Source organism: Lampris incognitus, chromosome 1, assembly GCF_029633865.1.
Source record: "Lampris incognitus isolate fLamInc1 chromosome 1, fLamInc1.hap2, whole genome shotgun sequence".
NCBI lineage: Eukaryota > Metazoa > Chordata > Actinopteri > Lampriformes > Lampridae > Lampris > Lampris incognitus.
The window spans coordinates 88,981,602-89,001,411 of record NC_079211.1 but is presented as its reverse complement, the minus strand read 5'-3'; the positions used below and the strand labels follow the sequence as shown (position 1 = coordinate 89,001,411).

Below are 19,810 nucleotides of genomic sequence, written 5' to 3'. Positions count from 1 at the left end.
TGTTTGCCTTCTGTGCGTGCTCACCAGGAAGTTGAGAGTTTTGACAGGCAGGTAGGTGGGCGTGGCTGAGTACACCTTGATGTTGGCACGATATCCTGCCTTTAAGCCGCCGCGAGCCAAGGGGGGGTCGATGTAGAGGTAGCGCTGGTTGGGGGAGTGATAAGCCACCGGCTCCAGGGTGAGGCTGGCCTGGCTGGCCGGTGGGAGGTCCGGGTCCGACGTCTCAAACTGCACAGCAACACAAAGGACAACACAAAGGACTCAACACAACAACGACATTAAACAACAACCACCACAAACATGCACTTCTAGCCTTCTGTTAAACTCATCTCTTTTTCCCCTCCCCTCTACCTCTCCTCTTTCCTCTTCCTCTCTCCTCTTTCTCTACCGCTCTCGTCTTTCCTCTTCCTCTCTTCTACCTCGTTCCTCTTTACTCCTCCTCTACCGCTCTCCTCTTTCCTCCTCCTCTACCTCTCCTCTTCCTCTCTCCTCTTCCTCTACCGCTCTCCTCTTTACTCCTCCTCTACCACTCTCCTCTTTCCTCCTCCTCTACCGCTCTCCTCTTCCTCTACCTCTCTCCTCTATTGCTCTCCTGTTTGCTCCTCCTCTACTTCTCCTCTACCTCGCTCCTCTTTCCTCTTCCTCTACCGCTCTCCTCTTTCCTCCTCCTCTACCGCTCTCCTCTTCCTCTACCTCTCTCCTCTATTGCTCTCCTGTTTGCTCCTCCTCTACTTCTCCTCTACCTCGCTCCTCTTTCATCTTCCTCTCTCCTCTTTCCTCTTCCTCTACCGCTCTCCTCTTTCCTCTTCCTCTACCTCTCTCCTCCTCCTCTTCCTCTCTCCTCTACCCTCTCCTCTACTTCTCTCCTTTTTTCCTCCTCCTCTACCTCTCTCCTCTACCTCTCTCCTCTTTCCTCCTCCTCTACCTCCTCCTCTTTCCTCCTCCTCTACCGCTTTCTTCTTCCTCTACCTCTCTCCTTCTTTCCTCCTCCTCTACCTCCTCCTCTTTCCTCCTCCTCTACCGCTCTTTCCTCTTCCTCTACCACTTTCCTTCTTTCCTCCTCCTCTACCTCTCCTCTTTCCTCCTCCTCTACCTCTTCTTTCCTCCTCCTCTACCTCTCTCCTCTATCCTCCTCCTCCTCTACCGCTCTCCTCTTCCTCTTTCCTCTTCCTTTACCTCTCTCCTTTCCTCCTCCTCTACCTCTTCTCTTTCCTCCTCCTCTACCTCTATCCTCCTCCTCTACCGCTCTCCTCTTTCCTCTTCCTCTACCTCTCTCCTCGTTCCTCTTCCTTTACCTCTCTCCTTCTTTCCTCCTCCTCTACCTCTTCTCTTTCCTCCTCCTCTACCTCTCTCCTCTTCCTCTCCTCCATCCTCCTCCTCTACTTCTCTCCTCTTCCTCTCCTCTATCCTCCTCCTCTACCTCTCTGCTTCTTTCCTCCTCCTCTACCGCTCTCCTCTACCGCTCTCCTTTCCTCTTCCTCTCCTCTACCGCTCTCCTTTTTCCTCCTCCTCTATCTCTCCTCTACCTCGCTCCTTTACTCTACCTCTCCTCTATCCTCCTCCTCTACCTCTTTCCTCTTCCTCTACCTCTCTCCTCTTCCTCTCTCCTCTACCTCTCTCCTCTTTCCTCTTCCTCTACCTCTCTCCTCTTTCCTTCTCCTCTACCTCTCTCTTCCACCTCTCTCCTCCGCCTCTCTCACAATCAGAATCAGAATCATCGTTATTGGCCTATGTGTGTGCCGATGCACAGGAGGAATTTGACTCCAGCACTCAGCATCACCTTCCTTCTAGCACGTGCTCACATCGTCCACCCAAAAAGAAAAAGAAAAAGAAAAAGAAAAGAAAACCCAGAACAAATGGAGGCAAGCATGTCTGCACAACAGGTACGTTGCTAAAATACAGAGTTTTGTAACAGTTGAGTAATCAACTATGCCCATATATTATACCATATATTACACCATATATTATACAATACACATATTACACCATATATTATACAATACACATATTACACCATATATTATACAATACATATATTATACCATATATTATACAATACATATACCATATATTATACCATATGTTACGCCATATATTATACAATACATATATTATACCATATATTATGCCATATAGTACACCATATATTATACAATGCATATATTATACTATATATTATATCGTATAATATACCATATATTATGCAATAATTATACCATATATTATACCATGTACTATACTATATATTATGCCGTATACTATACCATATATTATACCACGTTGCTTATATGCTATATTACAACGCACTATACAATATACCATACCACGACTCCACAACCCCTCATGCCCATATACAATGCTATATACTCCCCATATATTACAGTATAGTATCCTATGTACCAGAAGTATACACTATATGTTCAGAATCAGAAAAACTTTGTCCCAGCCCACAGCGGTGCAACACAAAGACAACACACATCCAAAATCTATAATAACACACATTCATCCAAACTAACACACATATCTAAACTGTGTGCATTTTAACTTCCGGGGTAATTTTGAATTGGTGGTTCATCTAGAATAGAGTAAGTATCATCTTTCTTGCTTAACAAGTTGCTATTAGTTTTATTCCAGCTGCTTGAGTATTAGTCCTTTTCTCTATACATCTGCTGCTGGTTCCTAGTGGGAACTAGTAGGATCTTATTCTAGCTGTAGCTGTTTTTCACCTAGTGTGTCCTTAACTATTTCTTGTTGCCTAGCTGTAAACTACCCTTTTAGATTACAAATAGATTCCTTGGTAGCTTGCTGTTTGCAGTTTTAATAGTTTTGTGTGAGGTTTGATAGAGTTTTACATAAGTGACCAGTTTCTGGGCAATAAGCCTATTTTCATTTTAGCGCTTTTGCCAATTGGGTGTTAAGTGGCTAGGGTGTGGCCTGCACTCCCGGCAGACAATTAGCAATCGGTGTTCTTTAAATCACTGCTGTTAGTTGGAAGCGTCAGGCGAACAAGCCGAGGGAAAACAAGCCTAGGCTGAACGAAGGCAAGATTGAACAAAGGCAAGCGCGACTTTTTCAAGCCAAGACTTCTTCAAGCAACGACTGCTCTTTTTAGATCCGGTCAGTCATCTCTATTTTGTGTACCTAGTATAGAGTATGTGTTTCCTTTGCACTTCTGTCCTTTCCTCTTCCCGGGGCTGGTATAGACGTTGGGTCACTCCTAGGTACTGTGACCCTACCCATCTCATCTATCCCACTCTCTCCACTCACGCTGAGCAAGTGGTGATGGGAGGGCTCTGGAATTGCCAGTCTGCGGTGCCGAAAGCTGAGTTTATCTCAGGCTACGCATCCTTGCTCTAAGACCTGGATCATGCCAGAAAACACTACCACACCCGCAGCTCTGACTGATGTACTCTTTTTTTTTTCCTCACAATCCCAGAGCTGGGAGGCAGGGTGGTGGTACTGGCCTGCTAATCTCCCTGAAATGGAAATGCTTTCTTGTTTCCATTCCACAATTTTCTCCACCCTCTCTTGAATTTCATGCTGTTACTGTCTCTTATCCAGTCAAACTCACCATCGTGGTTGTGTACGGCCCACCAGGCCCCCTTGGTGAGTTTCTGAAGGAGCTTGACACACTTGTCTCACACTTCCCTGTTGATGACTCTGCACTTGCCCTTCTCGGTGACTTCAACATCCACACTAACACCTAGATCCTCTTCTCTCTTTCCTCTCCTCCTTTGACCTTCACCTCTCACCCTCTCCTCCTACCCACAAGGCCGGCAACCAGCTGGACCTTATCTTTACTAGACACTGTCCTATTTCCAATCTCTCTGTTACTCCCCTCCAGCTCTCTGACCACCATTTCATGTCCTACTCTCTTCTCCACCCATAAACACCCCCACTCTCTCTCTGCCACTGATCTTTCTTCCTCTGTTACCTCTATCCTCCCTACACCTGAATATTTCTCTCTCCTATCCCCTGACACTGCTACTGATCTTCTTCTCTCTACCCTCTCCTCTTCTCTGGACAATGTCTGTCCCCTCACCTCCAGGCCTGCACGCCCAACTCCACCTGCACCTTGGCTGACCGACACAGTACGTACTGACAGACTGAGAGTGCCGGAGCGCAAATGGAGAAAAGGCAAACTCCCAGATGACCTTCTCAAATTCCAATCTCTTCTTTTCACTTTTTCCTCCTCCCTTTCTGCTGCTAAGGCTGCCTTCTATCGCTCTAAAATCCAATCCTCTGCCTCTAATCCTAAGAAACTCTTTGAAACCTTCTCTACACTTCTTCAACCTCCTACTTCCTCTCTTCTCCCTGATGACTTCGCTAACTTCTTTGACAAGAAGGTAAACGACATCAGATCCTCCTTTTCTCACCATCTGGTTAGCTCTCCTTGCACTAGCGCACCCTCCTTCACCTCTCCACGTCCCATCCTATCCCACCTCGCTCCCCTCTCCACCGACGAGGTCCTCAACCTCATCACATCCAGTTGCCCCACCACATGCTCCCTTGACCCCATCCCCTCTTCTTCAGTCTATAGCACCTGAACTCCTTCCCTTTCTAAGCCACCTCATCAACACCTCCCTCCAGGCAGGATGCTTTCCATCCACCTTCAAGACTGCTAGTCACCCCTTTCTCAAGAAACCAACACTTAACCACTCTGACATCAAAAACTACAGACCGGTTTCCCTTCTACCCTTTCTTTTAAAAAAAAAAATGTATTTCTGATTTTTCCCTTTTTTTTTTCTCCCAATTTAGTGGCCAATCGATCCCTATTTTAATTCAAACACCCACCCTCGTACTGCATGCGTTCGCCAACTGCATCTCTCCGGCCGGCAGTCTCGAAGGAGACGCCTCCCCACTTTCGTGACAAGGCGACTCCAGGTCGAACCACTGTTTTTTCCGACACACACAGAGACGCATTCATGTGACGAACACAAGCCGACTCCGCCCCCCTCCCGAAGACAGCGTTGCCAATGATTGCTGCTTCATCGAGTCCGGCCATAGTCGGATCTGACGAGACCGGGGCGCGAACCCCAGTCCCCAGTGGGCAACTGCATCGACACAAAGCCGATGCTTAGACCGCTACACCACCGCGGACTACCCTTTCTATCCAAAACTCTCGAACGTGTTGTCCTTAACCAACTTTCTTTGTACCTCCACCAGAACAACCTCCTGGATCCCAACCAGTCTGGGTTTGAGGTGGGTCACTCGACAGAGACGGCCCTCCTTGCAGTGACAGAATCCCTGCACTCTGCGAGAGCAAACTCTCTCTCCTCTGTCCTGATACTTGTGGACCTGTCAGCTGCGTTCGACACAGTAAACCACCAAATCCTACCCTCGAGGAGCTGGGTGTCACAGGCTCTGCACTCAATGTTTGCATCCTACCTGACGGGTCTCTCCAATCAGGTGACATGGAGGGGATCTGTATCGGAGCCTTGCAGACTGACTACAGGCGTTCCACAAGGTTCGGTTCTGGGTCCTCTCCTTTTCTCCCTGTACACGACATCCCTGGGTTCTGTTATCTGCTCGCATGACTTCTCTTACCATTGTTATGCCGATGACACCCAGCTGATCTTGTCCTTTCCTCCCTCTGACACACAAGTAGAGACACGCATTGCTGCATGCTTGACTGACATCTCGGAGTGGGTGGCGACACACCACCTGAAGCTCAATGTGGACAAGACAGAGCTGATGGTCCTCCCGGGGAAAGGTTGCCTGCACCGAGACCTGGCCATCACCATTGACAACACCGTGGTGACGCCATCTTGGACTGTGAGGAATCTGGGTGTGATGCTGGACGACCAACTGTCGTTTGCTGCAAACGTTGCATCGGTTGCTCGCTCCTGCAGATTTCTCCTGTATAACATCAGGAGGCTTCACCCATTCCTCACCGACGAGACGGCACAGGTGCTCATCCAGGCTCTGGTCATCTCCCGGCTGGACTACGGCAACTCCCTCCTCGCTGGCGCGTCGGCCATCAGACCCCTGGAGCTTGTTCAGAAAGCTGCAGCTCGTCTGGTGTTCAACCGCCCTAAGTTCTCCCACACAACTCCCCTTCTCATGTCCCTACATTGGCTCCCAGTGGCTGCTCGCATCCAGTTTAAGACTCGGGTGCTAGCCTACAGGGCAGTGAAAATAAACAAATCCTTCCTATCTATAGGCCATGGACAAGCTCTATACCTCCGCCCGACCACTTCGCTCTGCTGCCTCGGGTTGCCCCGTCGCTCAGAGGCCCCTGCTGCCAATCGACCCGGTCACCGCTCTTTTCTGTCCTGGCCCCACAGTGGTGGAATGAACTCCCTACTGATGTAAGATGTCGCAGTGTCAGTTTGTCCAGGTTGCCAGTTACTGCTTCAGATACACTCCAATCGTTGCAGTCAAAACAGTCTTGCACTTCCTGCTTTGCTTCACTGGTCTATTTCTTCACTGTTTTAACCACAGGCTTTGCAGATTTTAGTTTGGAATAAGATGAACCAAGCAGTGATCACAGTGCCCCAAAGCTGCTCTGGGGACCAAGCGATATGCATCTCTAAGAATCAGACCACTGAGCCAAATTCGTAATTTGTTTTATTGGGTTATACAACTAAAATCGACTTGACTTGAATTGTGTAGCAGTGGCCAAGGGTGTTATTTTTTTCCTTGTGGGACAATTAATATGCTGTCTGCATTGTGGTGGTTTGATTTTGTTCTGTTAAAGTCCCTAAGGATTGGCGTCTGTGTAGCGTAGCAGTCTATTCCATCGCCTACCAACACGGGATCGCCAGTTTGAATCCCCGTGTTACCTCCAGCATGGTCGGGCGTCCCTACAGACACAACTGGCTGTGTCTGTAGGTGGGAAGCCAGATGTGGGTATGTGTCCTAGTCGCTGCACTAGCGCCTCCTCTGGTCGGTTGAGGCGCCTGTTCGGGGGGGGGGACTGGGGGGAATAGCGTGATCCTCCCACGTGCTACATCCCTCTGGTGAGACTCCTCACTGTCGGGTGAAAAGAAGCGGCTACAGACTACCACATGTATGGGAGGAGGCATGTGGTAGTCTGCAGCCCTCCCCGGATCAGCAGAGGGGGTGGAGCAGCGATGGGGGATGGCTCAGGAGAGTGGGGTAATTGACTGGATACAATTGGGGAGAAAAAAAGGGGGGGGGGTCCCCTAAGGACTATAAAAGTGAGTCTGCATGTTTTTGTTACAAGCCGGTAATCTGGTCGGCCAGGGTTTGCAGTGAGCCATTCACGCTGGCCTGGGACGGGATGCAAACACCTCCCAGGATGAAAACTCCCGCGGACAATAAAATGGTTTGCAGTTTATGAACAATGACTCCAGCATCAATGACTGCAGTATTTATTAAACACTGTGTGACATCTGACTACCAATGTTCCTTTATGTAGTGTTGTAACGCGAACAGCTCGGTGTAGGCGGAAGCCCAGCAAATGTAATCTGCTGTCGGGGCTGGATTCGCTGAGTCAGGTTTCAGTGAAACTAAGGGAAGCAGAAAGTGCGAAGTTCTTGCTCGTCCCGCTGAGGAGAAGCAGCTCGTCCATTTTGTTGGGCATGGTGCGAGGATTCGCCAGGTGAATCACCGGGAGCAGTGATCAAAATCCCCACCGCCGGGGCCTCACCAGCGCACCGGCCTACTTGCCCCGTCTGCGTCTCCTCTGTGACAATGTCTCACAGAGAACCGCTGTTCTTCCAGCTTAGAGCTCCAAACACTATCCGGAGTTGACTGCTTAAAGTGAAGTAGTTCTTTCTCTTGTGAAAGGAATTGGGTTTGAATAAATGGACACAGAGAATAAATGAAAGCAAAGTAAAAAGAGCCTTGTACCGAGGCTGCCATCATTGACGCCATCTTGATGACACGTATGAGTCCTACCTTGAGTACGGCCTTGTGGTTGCCTGGTGGCACGTTGCAGATGAAGACAGCCAGGCCATCCGATTGGCTTTCTGCTTCATTGGGGCAGGGCAGGTCCATTTGCTCTCCTCCATGGCTGAGGGAATATCTCTCCACCAGCTGCACATGAACCCTGCTCACTGGCACCCCCAAGTAGTCCTTCACCACCACCTGCAGGGAGAGTACAATCTGAAGTATATAAAAAAAGTAAAACAAGATTGGATTTTAGGTGGACTGGGACCCTCCAAAAGAGAAAAACATTTAAACTTGGGAAGGTCTCGTTCCAGTTCATGTAAAACCTGAACTTTCAGCCAAAATGTCCTGAAACATGAGGAGTTCTTCACATCCAGCTGCCGTCAGGGCTCTTCTGAAGAAGCACAAGCCACGAAGATGACCCTCTTCAAAGTCTCATCAGCACCGTTCCCAACATGGAGACTTTGACATTTGATTTAGTGATTTTTCAAATCCATCTAGCCACTTTCAATGAAACGAAAACTGTTTCTGATAACGGGAAAATGTCGGTCTTGGACGCTAATGGAAGCAGATAGTATTTCAGGGTGTTATAAAATTAATTCAATGAATACCTCATTTGTTTCCTCTTTGCCACATTTTGTTCTTTCTGTTTTGCCCTTGATCAATATTTCAAAGGATATTTGTAGGTACGTGTGTCTACGTACTTAAATATCACAACTGATGAACAAATAAAAAAATCATGTCTCTTATGAATGCTAATAGTAAATGTTGCTTTGTGCACTCGTGAACCACAGGACTTGAGTTGGTTTACCTGGATGATATAAGGAAGTCCAGGCTTGATGAAAGGGGGTGTGGACACCAGGCTCAGGCTGTAAGGTGACTGGACAAACTTAACTGTCTTTAGCTCCGCCTCCTGGGAGATACCACCTGACAGAGACAAACAGGGGTTTTGAAGGGAAACCATCTTGATTCAAAAAAATCTCTACATATAGTATATGTTGTCGGGACAGCACTGCATTAGCAGCTATAATACCGAGTAGTCTTATTATTATTCATCTATCCATTATCCAAGCCGCTTGTCCCAATCGGGATCACGGGGATGCTGGAGCCTATCCCAGCAGTCATTGGGCAGCAGGCGGGGAGACACCCTGGACAGAATGCTAGTTATTATTACTACTACTACTAGTACTACTATTACTACTAATAATAATACATTTTCTTTTTAATTAATTCTTTTGTTAAAAACAAAAATCTACACATTCTATTTGTTCTAGTGTTACATAATAATAATAATGCTATTTATTAATAATTTATTAGTCTTATTATTTATTAACAGTAACACCATTTGAGTAATATAATTTATAATTGTTAATAATAATGCTATATATTCTAATGATACATAATACAATTGATTCATATTTATTTATTTACTTATAATTAATACTAATGCTATTCTAGTGCTACATAATAATTTTATTATTATTTATAAATAATAATGCTATTTATTCTAGTGCTACATAATAATAATGCCATTTAGTTTTTCTATTTATTCTAGTGCTACAGAGTGTTCATAGAACAAGCCAAATACAAAAAGGCAAAAGACACAAAGTTAAGAAACACCGTGTTGAAACAAAAAGTTTTACAAAGAGGAATAAAAACTAACACATAAGACAAAGTGTTAGAAGACTAGACTAATACTTTATGTCTATCTCTGCTCAGATGAAGTGGATTATTAAACCGTTATAAAGAATCGTACTGACTACCGAACTTCTGCTGGAGGGAAAAATGCAGCCTCCGTTTATTCGGTAGTTTTGGGAGAAGAAGAAAATGAACAGCGTCTCAGTGACGTAATCAATCCGCGCATGCAAGCGCAAAACCGCCCACTTGGGGACAAACAAAGTCGTAAACAAAATAATAGTACACAGTAACACATAATCATACAAATACACTGGTGTCATATCTCAACAAAAAGGCCAGGATTCGAATCCGAATTTGAATTCAAATTCAATCATAAACTTGAGGCGAACTATGTGTGCATTGTATGGTTTTAATGCACACCCTGCAGCCAACCAGAGACCAGAACTCTCTGTGACCACAGAGAGTCAAAATTAGTTTCCTTTAAAAAAATGACTGAAACATGGGTGACCTCTGTGTGTGTGTGTGTGTGTGTGTGTGTGAGAGAGAGAGAGAGAGAGAGAGAGAGAGAGAGAGAGAGAGAGAGAGAGAGAGAGAGAGAGAGAGGGGAACCATCAGGGTCCTCAGACAGGGCCTAAGATATTCTTAAAAATAATATTTAAAAATTAATCAGTTTTAATTTTATTTTTTTCAATTCATAATTGACAGTCAACATGTAAACAAAATGTGTCTGTGGAAATAAACCCTTCAACGCTGCCTACTCAGCTTGTGTTGGCATGTGAGGGGTTACATGAAAGAACACTTGTCATTTCACTTCATGCACTACGTACATGAAATGAAACGAAATGCCTTTTCCCCCAGCCCACAGCAGTACAACACAAAGACAAAAACACACATCCAAAATCTACAAGAACACACATATGCAAACTAACACATAGCTCAAAACTAAACAAAAAAAAAAACCACTGTTCAATGGAATGAACGCCAGCCAGGATAAATGCTGGAATCTCCAGTCTGCATGGGTTAGCAGTTAGCTTAGCCCGCCCCGCTTCCGCGTCCTGTAAGGCCGCCCGATCAGAATTTTGCTGCCTCTGCAGTTGCTAGGAAGAAAATGCTATGCTTTCAGCTCTGTGATTGGTGGTCCAGTTGCTAGGAAGAAAATGCTATGCTTTCAGCTCTGTGATTGGTGGTCCAGCTATAATTTTATAGCGGTCCGACTCGAGCAATAGTAATCCAAAAAGATTAATTTCAAATGGCAGTAAAATTGACCAATCATAGGTACGGGAGACGGAAGAGAAAGTCAATTTTCGGTATGTACTGAATGTTTGAGTAAAGAGTAGCAGGTTCTTTTCACAAATGTGGTGCCAGTCCCCGTCACTTACCACGCCAACAACACTACAGCCACTACGGTTTATTTGGCAAAACCGTCATATGCAGAATTATCAGTCAATCTGTAAATTTACCAACTCAGCAGTCACCATTTACGGAAGCCCTAAGCGGCCATGCATTCATGCATTTTATTTCCTCTGTTTTCTCGTGATATTAGTTACGAGTTATTTATCTCGTTATCACGAGAAAACAGAGCAAATAAAATGCATGAATGCATGGCCGCTTAGGGCTTCCGTAACTATGCACATTTACTGTAACATATATGTTTAATATGTGTTACAGTAAATGTGCTGTGTCAATCTAACAATATTCTTTCAGTTTCTTCCAGTTTTCGGTAAGTCTGTCGCTAATGGTTGCTTGGCTGTGTGTGCGCTGTCATGATGTTTAGACTTACATGACATTTTGTTGGTTTATGTGGTAGGAAGGAGTGGTTCTCGCTCGGGCGTTTTGCACATAGTTTTGCATCCCTGAATAGGTCACCATATTCAGCTGAAGTGCACACACAGCTTGTGTGATGATAGGATTATTCGCAAGAAGGATTTGAGTTTTGCTTTAGTAGTCGAGCAGGAGAAATACGTTCCCATGTACCCGCGTGGCATTTTTTTGTAACCTGTTTTTTTTGTAGGATCCTAATGGTGTCTAGTTAAGAACTTTTCATGTTGCCAAGGTCAACCAATGGCCGGCCCATGGGGCTTGTTTGGCGGCCATCTTGAATTGATGTCCACGCGAGTGGCAAAAAAAACGTCGATTTTCACGACTCCTGAACCTGACAACATACAAAGACAAATTAACCCATTTTTACATATTATTTTGACACCAGGAATCAAATGGAAACCCCAGAACTTTAAGCTCTTTTTGGGCAATGAGGCAATGAGAAGAACAAGTGGCAGGTCTGCCAGTTGACGCTCAAGGTCTGGGGGAGGAAGGAGGCAGCATCCTGGCTGGTGAAGTGCGAGACAGCTGTTCTCATCGTGGAGGGGACAGCTCGTCAGCTAATGTCATCAGATGGAGTAGTAAGTTGATTGATCCATACCTAGGAAACTTCAGTGGGGTATTGTGTTAGTAGATTGTTTGCCAAGAATATAAGCTACCATGCATTAGGATGTTTTGTGCCATTTCAGGTTGAAGTCACCGAGATCCATGCCCTCCAGTCAGACCAGGGGGAGACAGACAGCCGGGTTGTGCTCTATCTGCATCATGCCATCAAGCTGAGCTTCAAGTCGGCAGTAGTAAGGACACCGATATCTTCTTCATCCTCCTGCATCACGCTGACACCACCACCCTTGTCATCCATCATGACACTGGCACAGGCAGGCACCATCAGCTGGTCAATGTCACGGAGCTGGCTACCTCTCTTAGGCAGCCGTACTGCAGCACCCTGCTCAGCTACTATGTATTCAGTGGTGAGGATTGTACCAGTGCCTTCAAGGGCAAGGGCAAGGTGGCACCACTCAAAAAGCTCTAGAAGAACCCCAAATTTCAAACGGCTTTCAGGTTGGCGAATGAAGTTTTAGTTACAGTAGTTTGGCATGTTATCTGTACTGAGTAGAATGCAAGATTTGGAAAGAGCAAACTTCGCAATTATCCCAACAATCTTTTTAGTCAGCTGGGCAATGAGTGGAAGGTGAAACCGGAAGTGCAGGAGCAGCTGGAGGGCTTCACATGCATGATATACAGTCAAACACGTGAGACATCAGTCAACCTGGTCAGGAGCAAGATGCTCAAGAAGATTGTGGGAGAAGAAGACACATTCAGCAGCAAGTCGAGAGTCGATTTTGCTCACCTGCCCCCCTGCCAAGACTCAACTCATTCCCCACATCCAGCGGTTGAACTATAGTGTGGCCTGTTACAAGCGCGCAGCTGAGCCGATCTTCTGGAGGCCTAAACCATATGACGAGGGTCAGGGGTGTGAGAAGAAAGAGGGAGGGATTTTGGAGCTTGTCTGGTCTTGTGGACCAATTTTGCTCCCATCTGTCATTGACCTGTTGGCTGCTGGGGTCATCAGTGACGATGATGATGATGAGGGGGAAGAGGATGAGGTAGAGATAGACGATGGGATGGATGATGATGATGATGATGATCAGTGAAATGGGGTTTTGATGACTTTTGCATTCAATTAGCTAATATTATCAGATTGTCATCTATGTCAGTTAGAGTGATTGTCATCCATTTAATAACCTTGCAATTGTTATAAGAGAATAAAGTAGTTTAATTTGGCTATTGCAGGAAACAAAACAGCAAAATCACATTGTTATGAGCCTTAAATTTCTTATTTGCCTGTTTTTCACCAATAAAGAGTGGTTGTACTATGTCAATGACCTTTCCATTTGATTCCTGGTATCAAAATTATGTGAAAAAGTGGGTTCATTGTCTTTGTATGGTGTGTGGTTCAGGAGTTGTGAAAATCGAAATGTTTTGCCACTCGTGGGGACATCAATTCAAGATGGCCACCAGACGAGCACCATTGGCCATTAGGTGACCTTAGCAACATGAAAAGTTCTTAACTAGACACCATTAGCATCCTGAAAACACAGATTACAAAAAAAAAAGAAAAAGAAAAATAAATGCCACGCGGGCATATGGGAACCTATTTCTCCTGCTCGACTATAGCCGTTTTGTTTTGTTTTGTTTTGTTTGGTGATAACTCTCACTCTCTTCGTGCTGTTTGCTCGTTGCATTACCTAGGCTGGCTAGCGTCTTAATGTTTGTTTCAGAGCTAGAATTGTCATATGTAACTTTTGCAGTAGTATAGGAGAGGACTCAGTAAGCTAGTGTAACTGAGCATACTTCTGCCCACTGTGGGATTTGATCCAGGGTTGTACTGCACCACAAGGTGACATCGCTAACCGCTCAACTAAAGGGGGTCGACCGCCTGACGATCTGCCAGTGAGTCTTTTTGTATGTTACACTAGGGTGATAGTTTGATTTTTTTTTCCCGGAAAGGGTCAGAGAGAAGGAGGGTCAGAGGACCATGGTTTAAGAGTCAGGGCTCGCTACTGGTGTACGTGTGTGCGTGTGTGTGTGTGTGTGTGTGTGTGTGTGTGTGTGTGTGTGTGTGTGTGTGTGTGTGTGTGTGTGTGCATGTGTGTATGTGTACCTGTGTCTTCCTGCAGCAGTACTGCTACATACAGATATTTTCCCTTCAGGCTGTCGAGGGTGTTGGGTCCACTGTGAGTTGCCAGTGTCTCCTCCATGTTCACCTGCAACTCCCGCTCCCCTGAACTTGACAACTACAAACACAGACACGAAAACATTTACCTGACTTAACAATGCCTCCGACAGCACACCTATCAATACACTGAACAAGATGTGTAAAACTATACCTAGCAATACATCTGATCATAGATGTCTAACATTATCTGTGATCCAGACAAGCATTAAAACCCGACTCTCTTTGACAACCTCCTCATCTCCTTCCTGTAGACTGATGTTCACATGAAACCTATTGGACCTTTAACTGATGCGCTAATCCCGAGACACTAAAGAGAGCAACAGCAACCTGTAGTAAAGAGGTCAAGGGTCACAGCACCCGGACAACAGATAGAATCAATACTGCTGCATCTCTTAATCCATCTTTGAGCCGTTCAGTCACTGATCTGCCCTTCATTGCCCCAACAGGCCTCTGGCTCAAAAAACTTGATGGGCCAAAGCCAGGTTGATGTCCTGGTGACAAATCCTAGTATGCAATGCTAGATGTTGTAATGTTAGCAGGGAGCTAACATTAACCTTATGAAACGGTAAAACTTTAACTTTATAAAAGTTATTATTGACTGGCAGGAGCTCTTCACTGACTCTAAGGGGCTCTTCATGTATACCGCCAGCATGTAGATCAACGAGTACCTGGCTGCAGCCTACAGAATGGGGTGGGGTTCAACGTTGAACGTTTAATCCCACTCAACCAGCCGCCTACCTATCCTTAACCCTAATGCTGTTAACCCCGCCCAAACCCAAGTCCAAACCAATGAAAGTGATGTTTAACCCTGCCCAAACTCGACAGTTTAACCAATCAAATCAAATGGTGGGTGGGATTAAATATTCGACTTAGAACATCACCTTGTTCTGCAGACTGCAGCCAGGTATACTTGGCTAGATCCAGCGCCATAACATCTACAGCGCCCTCTACTGGATATTTACCAAAATGAAACACTTTGCAGGAAAACCTGTGGAGAAGTGGGTGTTTTGGAACAAGATGTATCCTTTCATAATATACTGCAGGACGAAATGAAATGGAAAATGATTCCCTGTAATGTGACAAGAGTTTGACTGAAGACCTGCTGGTAGTGTGTGAACTTTACATGAAGGTTGTTGTTTATGGCGTAGTAATGGTGGGGTTTAAGTACTGAACAGCAGCTCTGTTTTTGATTCAAATAGCCAGAGTGTCTGGGCTGCAGAGTAATGCAGGACGGTGGGATGATGGTAGGATTTCTGGACTGCAGATGATTGCTGGGATAGTCTCCAGCATCCCCGCGACCCTCAGTAAGGATAATCAGTTTGGATAATGGATGGATGGATGGATGATTGCTCTTTCTGGACTGTGCATTTCTGACGTTTGTGAATTTGACTCTGGAGTGTCTGAGCTGTGGGGTAACCCGAAGATTCATACCCGTTTTCTGGTGACGGAGTTTGGGATGATGACTGGAGCACTTTTCCCAGTAATGTAACCGTAACGCACAAACACCTCTGCATTGGCAACTGGAGCACCATGGAAATACCTGTAAAACACACACACACACACACACACACACACACACACACCCACACAGTCTCGTTCCATCAAAAAGATATTTGTTTACATGTCTGTTTGCCATTGGGAATATTTCCATGAGGAATATTGGAGGTAGTGCTTGGTCACCTGGCAGAGATTTTGAGATTGAAATGCCAGAAGTTTCCGTGGCTGATGTAATTTCTCTCTGGTTCAATGGAGAGGGAAATACTAGGGAGGACTGAGGCAGACAAATATAGCACAAGTGTCCTTTAGTACTAACACCAACAATAATATTATCAATCTAACACTAAAACCAATAAAAATATTAATCTACATGCTATTACTACAATAATACTGCTCTCATTACTGCAGCTACCACTGTTATTACTACTGCTATTGTTACTACTATTGTTATTACTACTACTGTTATTACCACTGCCGTTACTACTACTACTACTACTACTACTACTACTACAGTTATTACTAATGCTGTTATAACTACTACTGTTGTTAATAGTCTGATGTTATTACTACTGTTATTACTACTGTTCCTATTATTACTACTACTGGGACTATTACTAATACTGTTATTAATATTAATACTACTGGAACTATAACTAATATTGTTATTACTACTGCTGTTATTACTGTTACTGGGACTATTACTACTACTGATATTACTACTACGGGGACGACGACTACTAATTCTATTACTACTACTGGGACTATTACAACTACATACAAAATATCTATTGTCTTTATGTACACTGATATATATCATTCACACTGCATGTGATTTCCTGTTGTCTGTGTACCAGTATGTACTGTGGTACTATGTTAGTCTGTTGGAGGTACTGTTGTATTTGTACCATGTGTATCAGAATGTACTGTGGTGTTATGTTAGTACTGTTAGAGGCACTATTGTCTGTGTACCATATGTACGAGTATGTACTGTGGTACTATGTTAGTCTGTTAGAGGTACAGTTGTCTGTGTATCATGTGTACCAGTATGTACTGTGGTACTATGTAAGTCTGTTAGAGGTACTGCTGTCTGTCTACCATGTGTACCAGAATGTACTGTGGTATGTTAGTCTGTTAGAGGTACTGTTGTCTGTGTACCAGTATGTACTGTGGTATGTTAGTCTGTTAGAGGTACTGTTGTCTGTGTACCATGTGTACCAGTATGTACTGTGGTATGTTAGTCTGTTAGAGGTACTGTTGTCTGTGTACCATGTGTACCATTATGTACTGTGGTACTACATTAGTACTGTTAGAGGTACTGTTGTCTGTATACCATTATGTACTGTGGTACTATGTTAGTCTGTTAGAAGTACTTCTGTCTGTGTACCATGTGAACCAGTTAGTACTTTGGTTACCATATTCTTTAACTTCAAATTCAGCTCTGGCGGTGGTGGTAAAGTTCTTCACATAGGACGCTTCAACAGACCAGATCCCCAGCCTACAAACAAACAGAACACAGGATGGACCACCTGCACCTGGAGCAGACACGACCAAATGAACCAAGACACTAGTAAAGCTCCAGCTATCTGTCTATCTGTCTATCTATCTATCTATCTATCTATCTATCTATCTATCTATCTATCTATCTATCTATCTATCTATCTATCTATCTATCTATCTATCTATCTATCTATCTATCTATCTATCTATCTATCTATCTATCTATCTATCTATCTATCTATCTATCTATCTATCTATCTATCTATCTATCTATCCATCCATCCATCCATCCATCCATCTATCTATCTATCTATCTATCTATCTATCTATCTATCTATCTATCTATCTATCTATCTATCTATCTATCTATCTATCTATCTATCTATCTATCTATCTATCTATCTATCTATCTATCTATCTATCTATCTATCTATCTATCTATCTATCTATCTATCTATCTATCTATCTATCTATCTATCTATCTATCTATCTATCTATCTATCTATCTGTCTGTCTGTCTGTCTGTCTGTCTGTCTGTCTGTCTGTCTATCTATCTATCTATCTATCTATCTATCTATCTATCTATCTGTCTGTCTGTCTGTCTATCTGTCTGTCTGTCTGTCTGTCTGTCTGTCTGTCTATCGGTCTGTCTGTCTGCCTGTCTGTTTGTCTATCTGTTTGCCTGCCTGCCCGTCTGTCTGCCTGCCTGCCTGCCTGTCTGCCTGTCTGTCTGCCTGTCTGTCTGTCTGTCTGTCAGCGTGTTGGTCTATGTGTTTTCATTTCTTCTACCATTATCAGGTAATACTTGTTTACGTTCACCCACTCTCTTCTGTCCAAGGTGCACTGGTTTTGGTGCATGTGTGTGTGTGTGTGTCTGTGTGTGTGTGTGTGCTTGTAGTTGTTGTGTGTATTTTGTGTATTTTGTGTTGAGTCGGTGGCTGATCACATGACCATTTACTGGAAAGGTTTAAGCTCGTGTCTCAGAGATATCTTCCTATCAGCTGCTTTTGTGAGACATTTCTCATTTGGAAGATGGGTAGAGGTCAAAGGTCAGGGGGTGAACAGGCTGGCTTTGTTTGTGTTTGGCTGAGATGAAGAAAGGTTCTTTTCAGTTTGTTGTAGTGAAGAAAGCCTTTCTTACTCAGCTCTGGCGGGGTCAGAGGTTATATGGACTGTCTTACTTCGGGCTGACCGGGATCTTAAAGGAGTTCCGCATGGTGGGGATTCCGTTGTTTGCGTCAAACATCTCTATAATGTCCACAGTCTCGTGGTCCGGGTCCTGCGAGGTAACACAAAAAGAACAGTGCTTTAGCAAGAACCACAAATCAAACAAACCAGCATCAAATACATTTGTACACAAAGGTCAGTTTCTGGTGTCTGAGATCAGCTTTTCCCCACACACACACACACACACACACACACACACACACACACTAAACAGACACACACTGGTGAACCAGGTGACACGTCAGCTCTTAAACAGACACACACTGGTGAACCAGGTGTCACGTCAGCTTAAACAGACACACACTGGTGAACCAGGTGACACACAAATGTGAAATGAAAGACTTCATATTGTGAAGACTCGTACCCCTGACAGCCACCAGGTATTAGTGGTAGGAATGTCACGCGGCAAAAGAGCCTTCATGTCCACCCTTGTATTGATCCCAAAACCAGCATTTCATCAATCAACCCTTCTGTTGTCTTCCGGGGCCAAATGACCATCAACAGTGTGTAACACCAGAGAAAATACTCTACATGATCTTTTCTCAACCAGAAATGTGGTGACTTTTCCTAAAGTGACCCCAACATTAGAAACATGTTATGACTTTTGCTACAGTGACCCCAACATTGGAAACATGCGATGCCTTTTACTACAGTGACCCCAACATTGGAAACATGCGATGACTTTTACTACAGTGACCCCAACATTGGACACGTGATGATTTTTCCTACAGTGACCCCAACATAAGAAACGTGATGACTTTTCCTACAGTGACCCCAACATTAGAAACATGTTATGACTTTTGCTACAGTGACCCCAACATAAGAAACATGTTATGAATTTTCCTACAGTGACCCCAACATTAGAAATGTGATGACTTTTCCTACAGTGACCCCAACATTAGAAACATGTTATGACTTTTGCTACAGTGACCCCAACATTAGAAACATGTGATAACTTTTCCTAGTGACCCCAATATTAGAAAGATGATGACTTTCCTACAGTGACCCAGCATTAGAAACATGTGATGACTTTTCCTACAGTGAACCAACATTAGAAACATGTGATGACTTTTCCTACAGTGACCCCAATATTAGAAACATGATGACTTTTCTACAGTGACCCAACATTAGAAACATATGATGACTTTTCCTACGGTGACCCCAACATTAGAAACATGATGCCTTTTACTACAGTGACCCCAACATTAGAAACATGTGATAACTTTTCCTAGTGACCCTGATATTAGAAACATGATGACTTTCCTACAGTGACCCAACATTAGAAACATGTGATGACTTTTCCTACAGTGACCTCAACATTAGAAACATGTGATGACTTGTCCTACAGTGACCCCTACATTAGAAACGTGATGGCTTTTCCTACAGTGACCCTATTATTAGAAACATGTTATGACTTTTCCTACAGTGACCCCTACATTAGAAACGTGATGGCTTTTCCTACAGTGACCCTAACATTAGAAACATGTTATGACTTTTCCTACAGTGATCCCTACATTAGAAACGTGATGGCTTTTC

The 19,810-nt window shown here is 44.4% G+C and overlaps 1 protein-coding gene across 1 annotated transcript in view; it reads right to left on the bottom strand.

Moving 5' to 3' along the window:
• Positions 1 to 19,810, bottom strand: part of c5 (complement component 5) — a 139,696-nt gene that overhangs the window by 101,916 nt on the left and 17,970 nt on the right. The window contains exons 5-12 of the mRNA XM_056286324.1: positions 18,229 to 18,326; positions 16,963 to 17,045; positions 15,734 to 15,824; positions 15,485 to 15,593; positions 13,979 to 14,111; positions 8,669 to 8,784; positions 7,867 to 8,055; positions 25 to 228 (exon numbers count right to left, since the gene is read on the bottom strand). Of these exons, the coding sequence (XP_056142299.1) occupies positions 25 to 228; positions 7,867 to 8,055; positions 8,669 to 8,784; positions 13,979 to 14,111; positions 15,485 to 15,593; positions 15,734 to 15,824; positions 16,963 to 17,045; positions 18,229 to 18,326 (1,023 nt within the window). The remainder of the gene's footprint in view (positions 1 to 24; positions 229 to 7,866; positions 8,056 to 8,668; positions 8,785 to 13,978; positions 14,112 to 15,484; positions 15,594 to 15,733; positions 15,825 to 16,962; positions 17,046 to 18,228; positions 18,327 to 19,810) is intronic.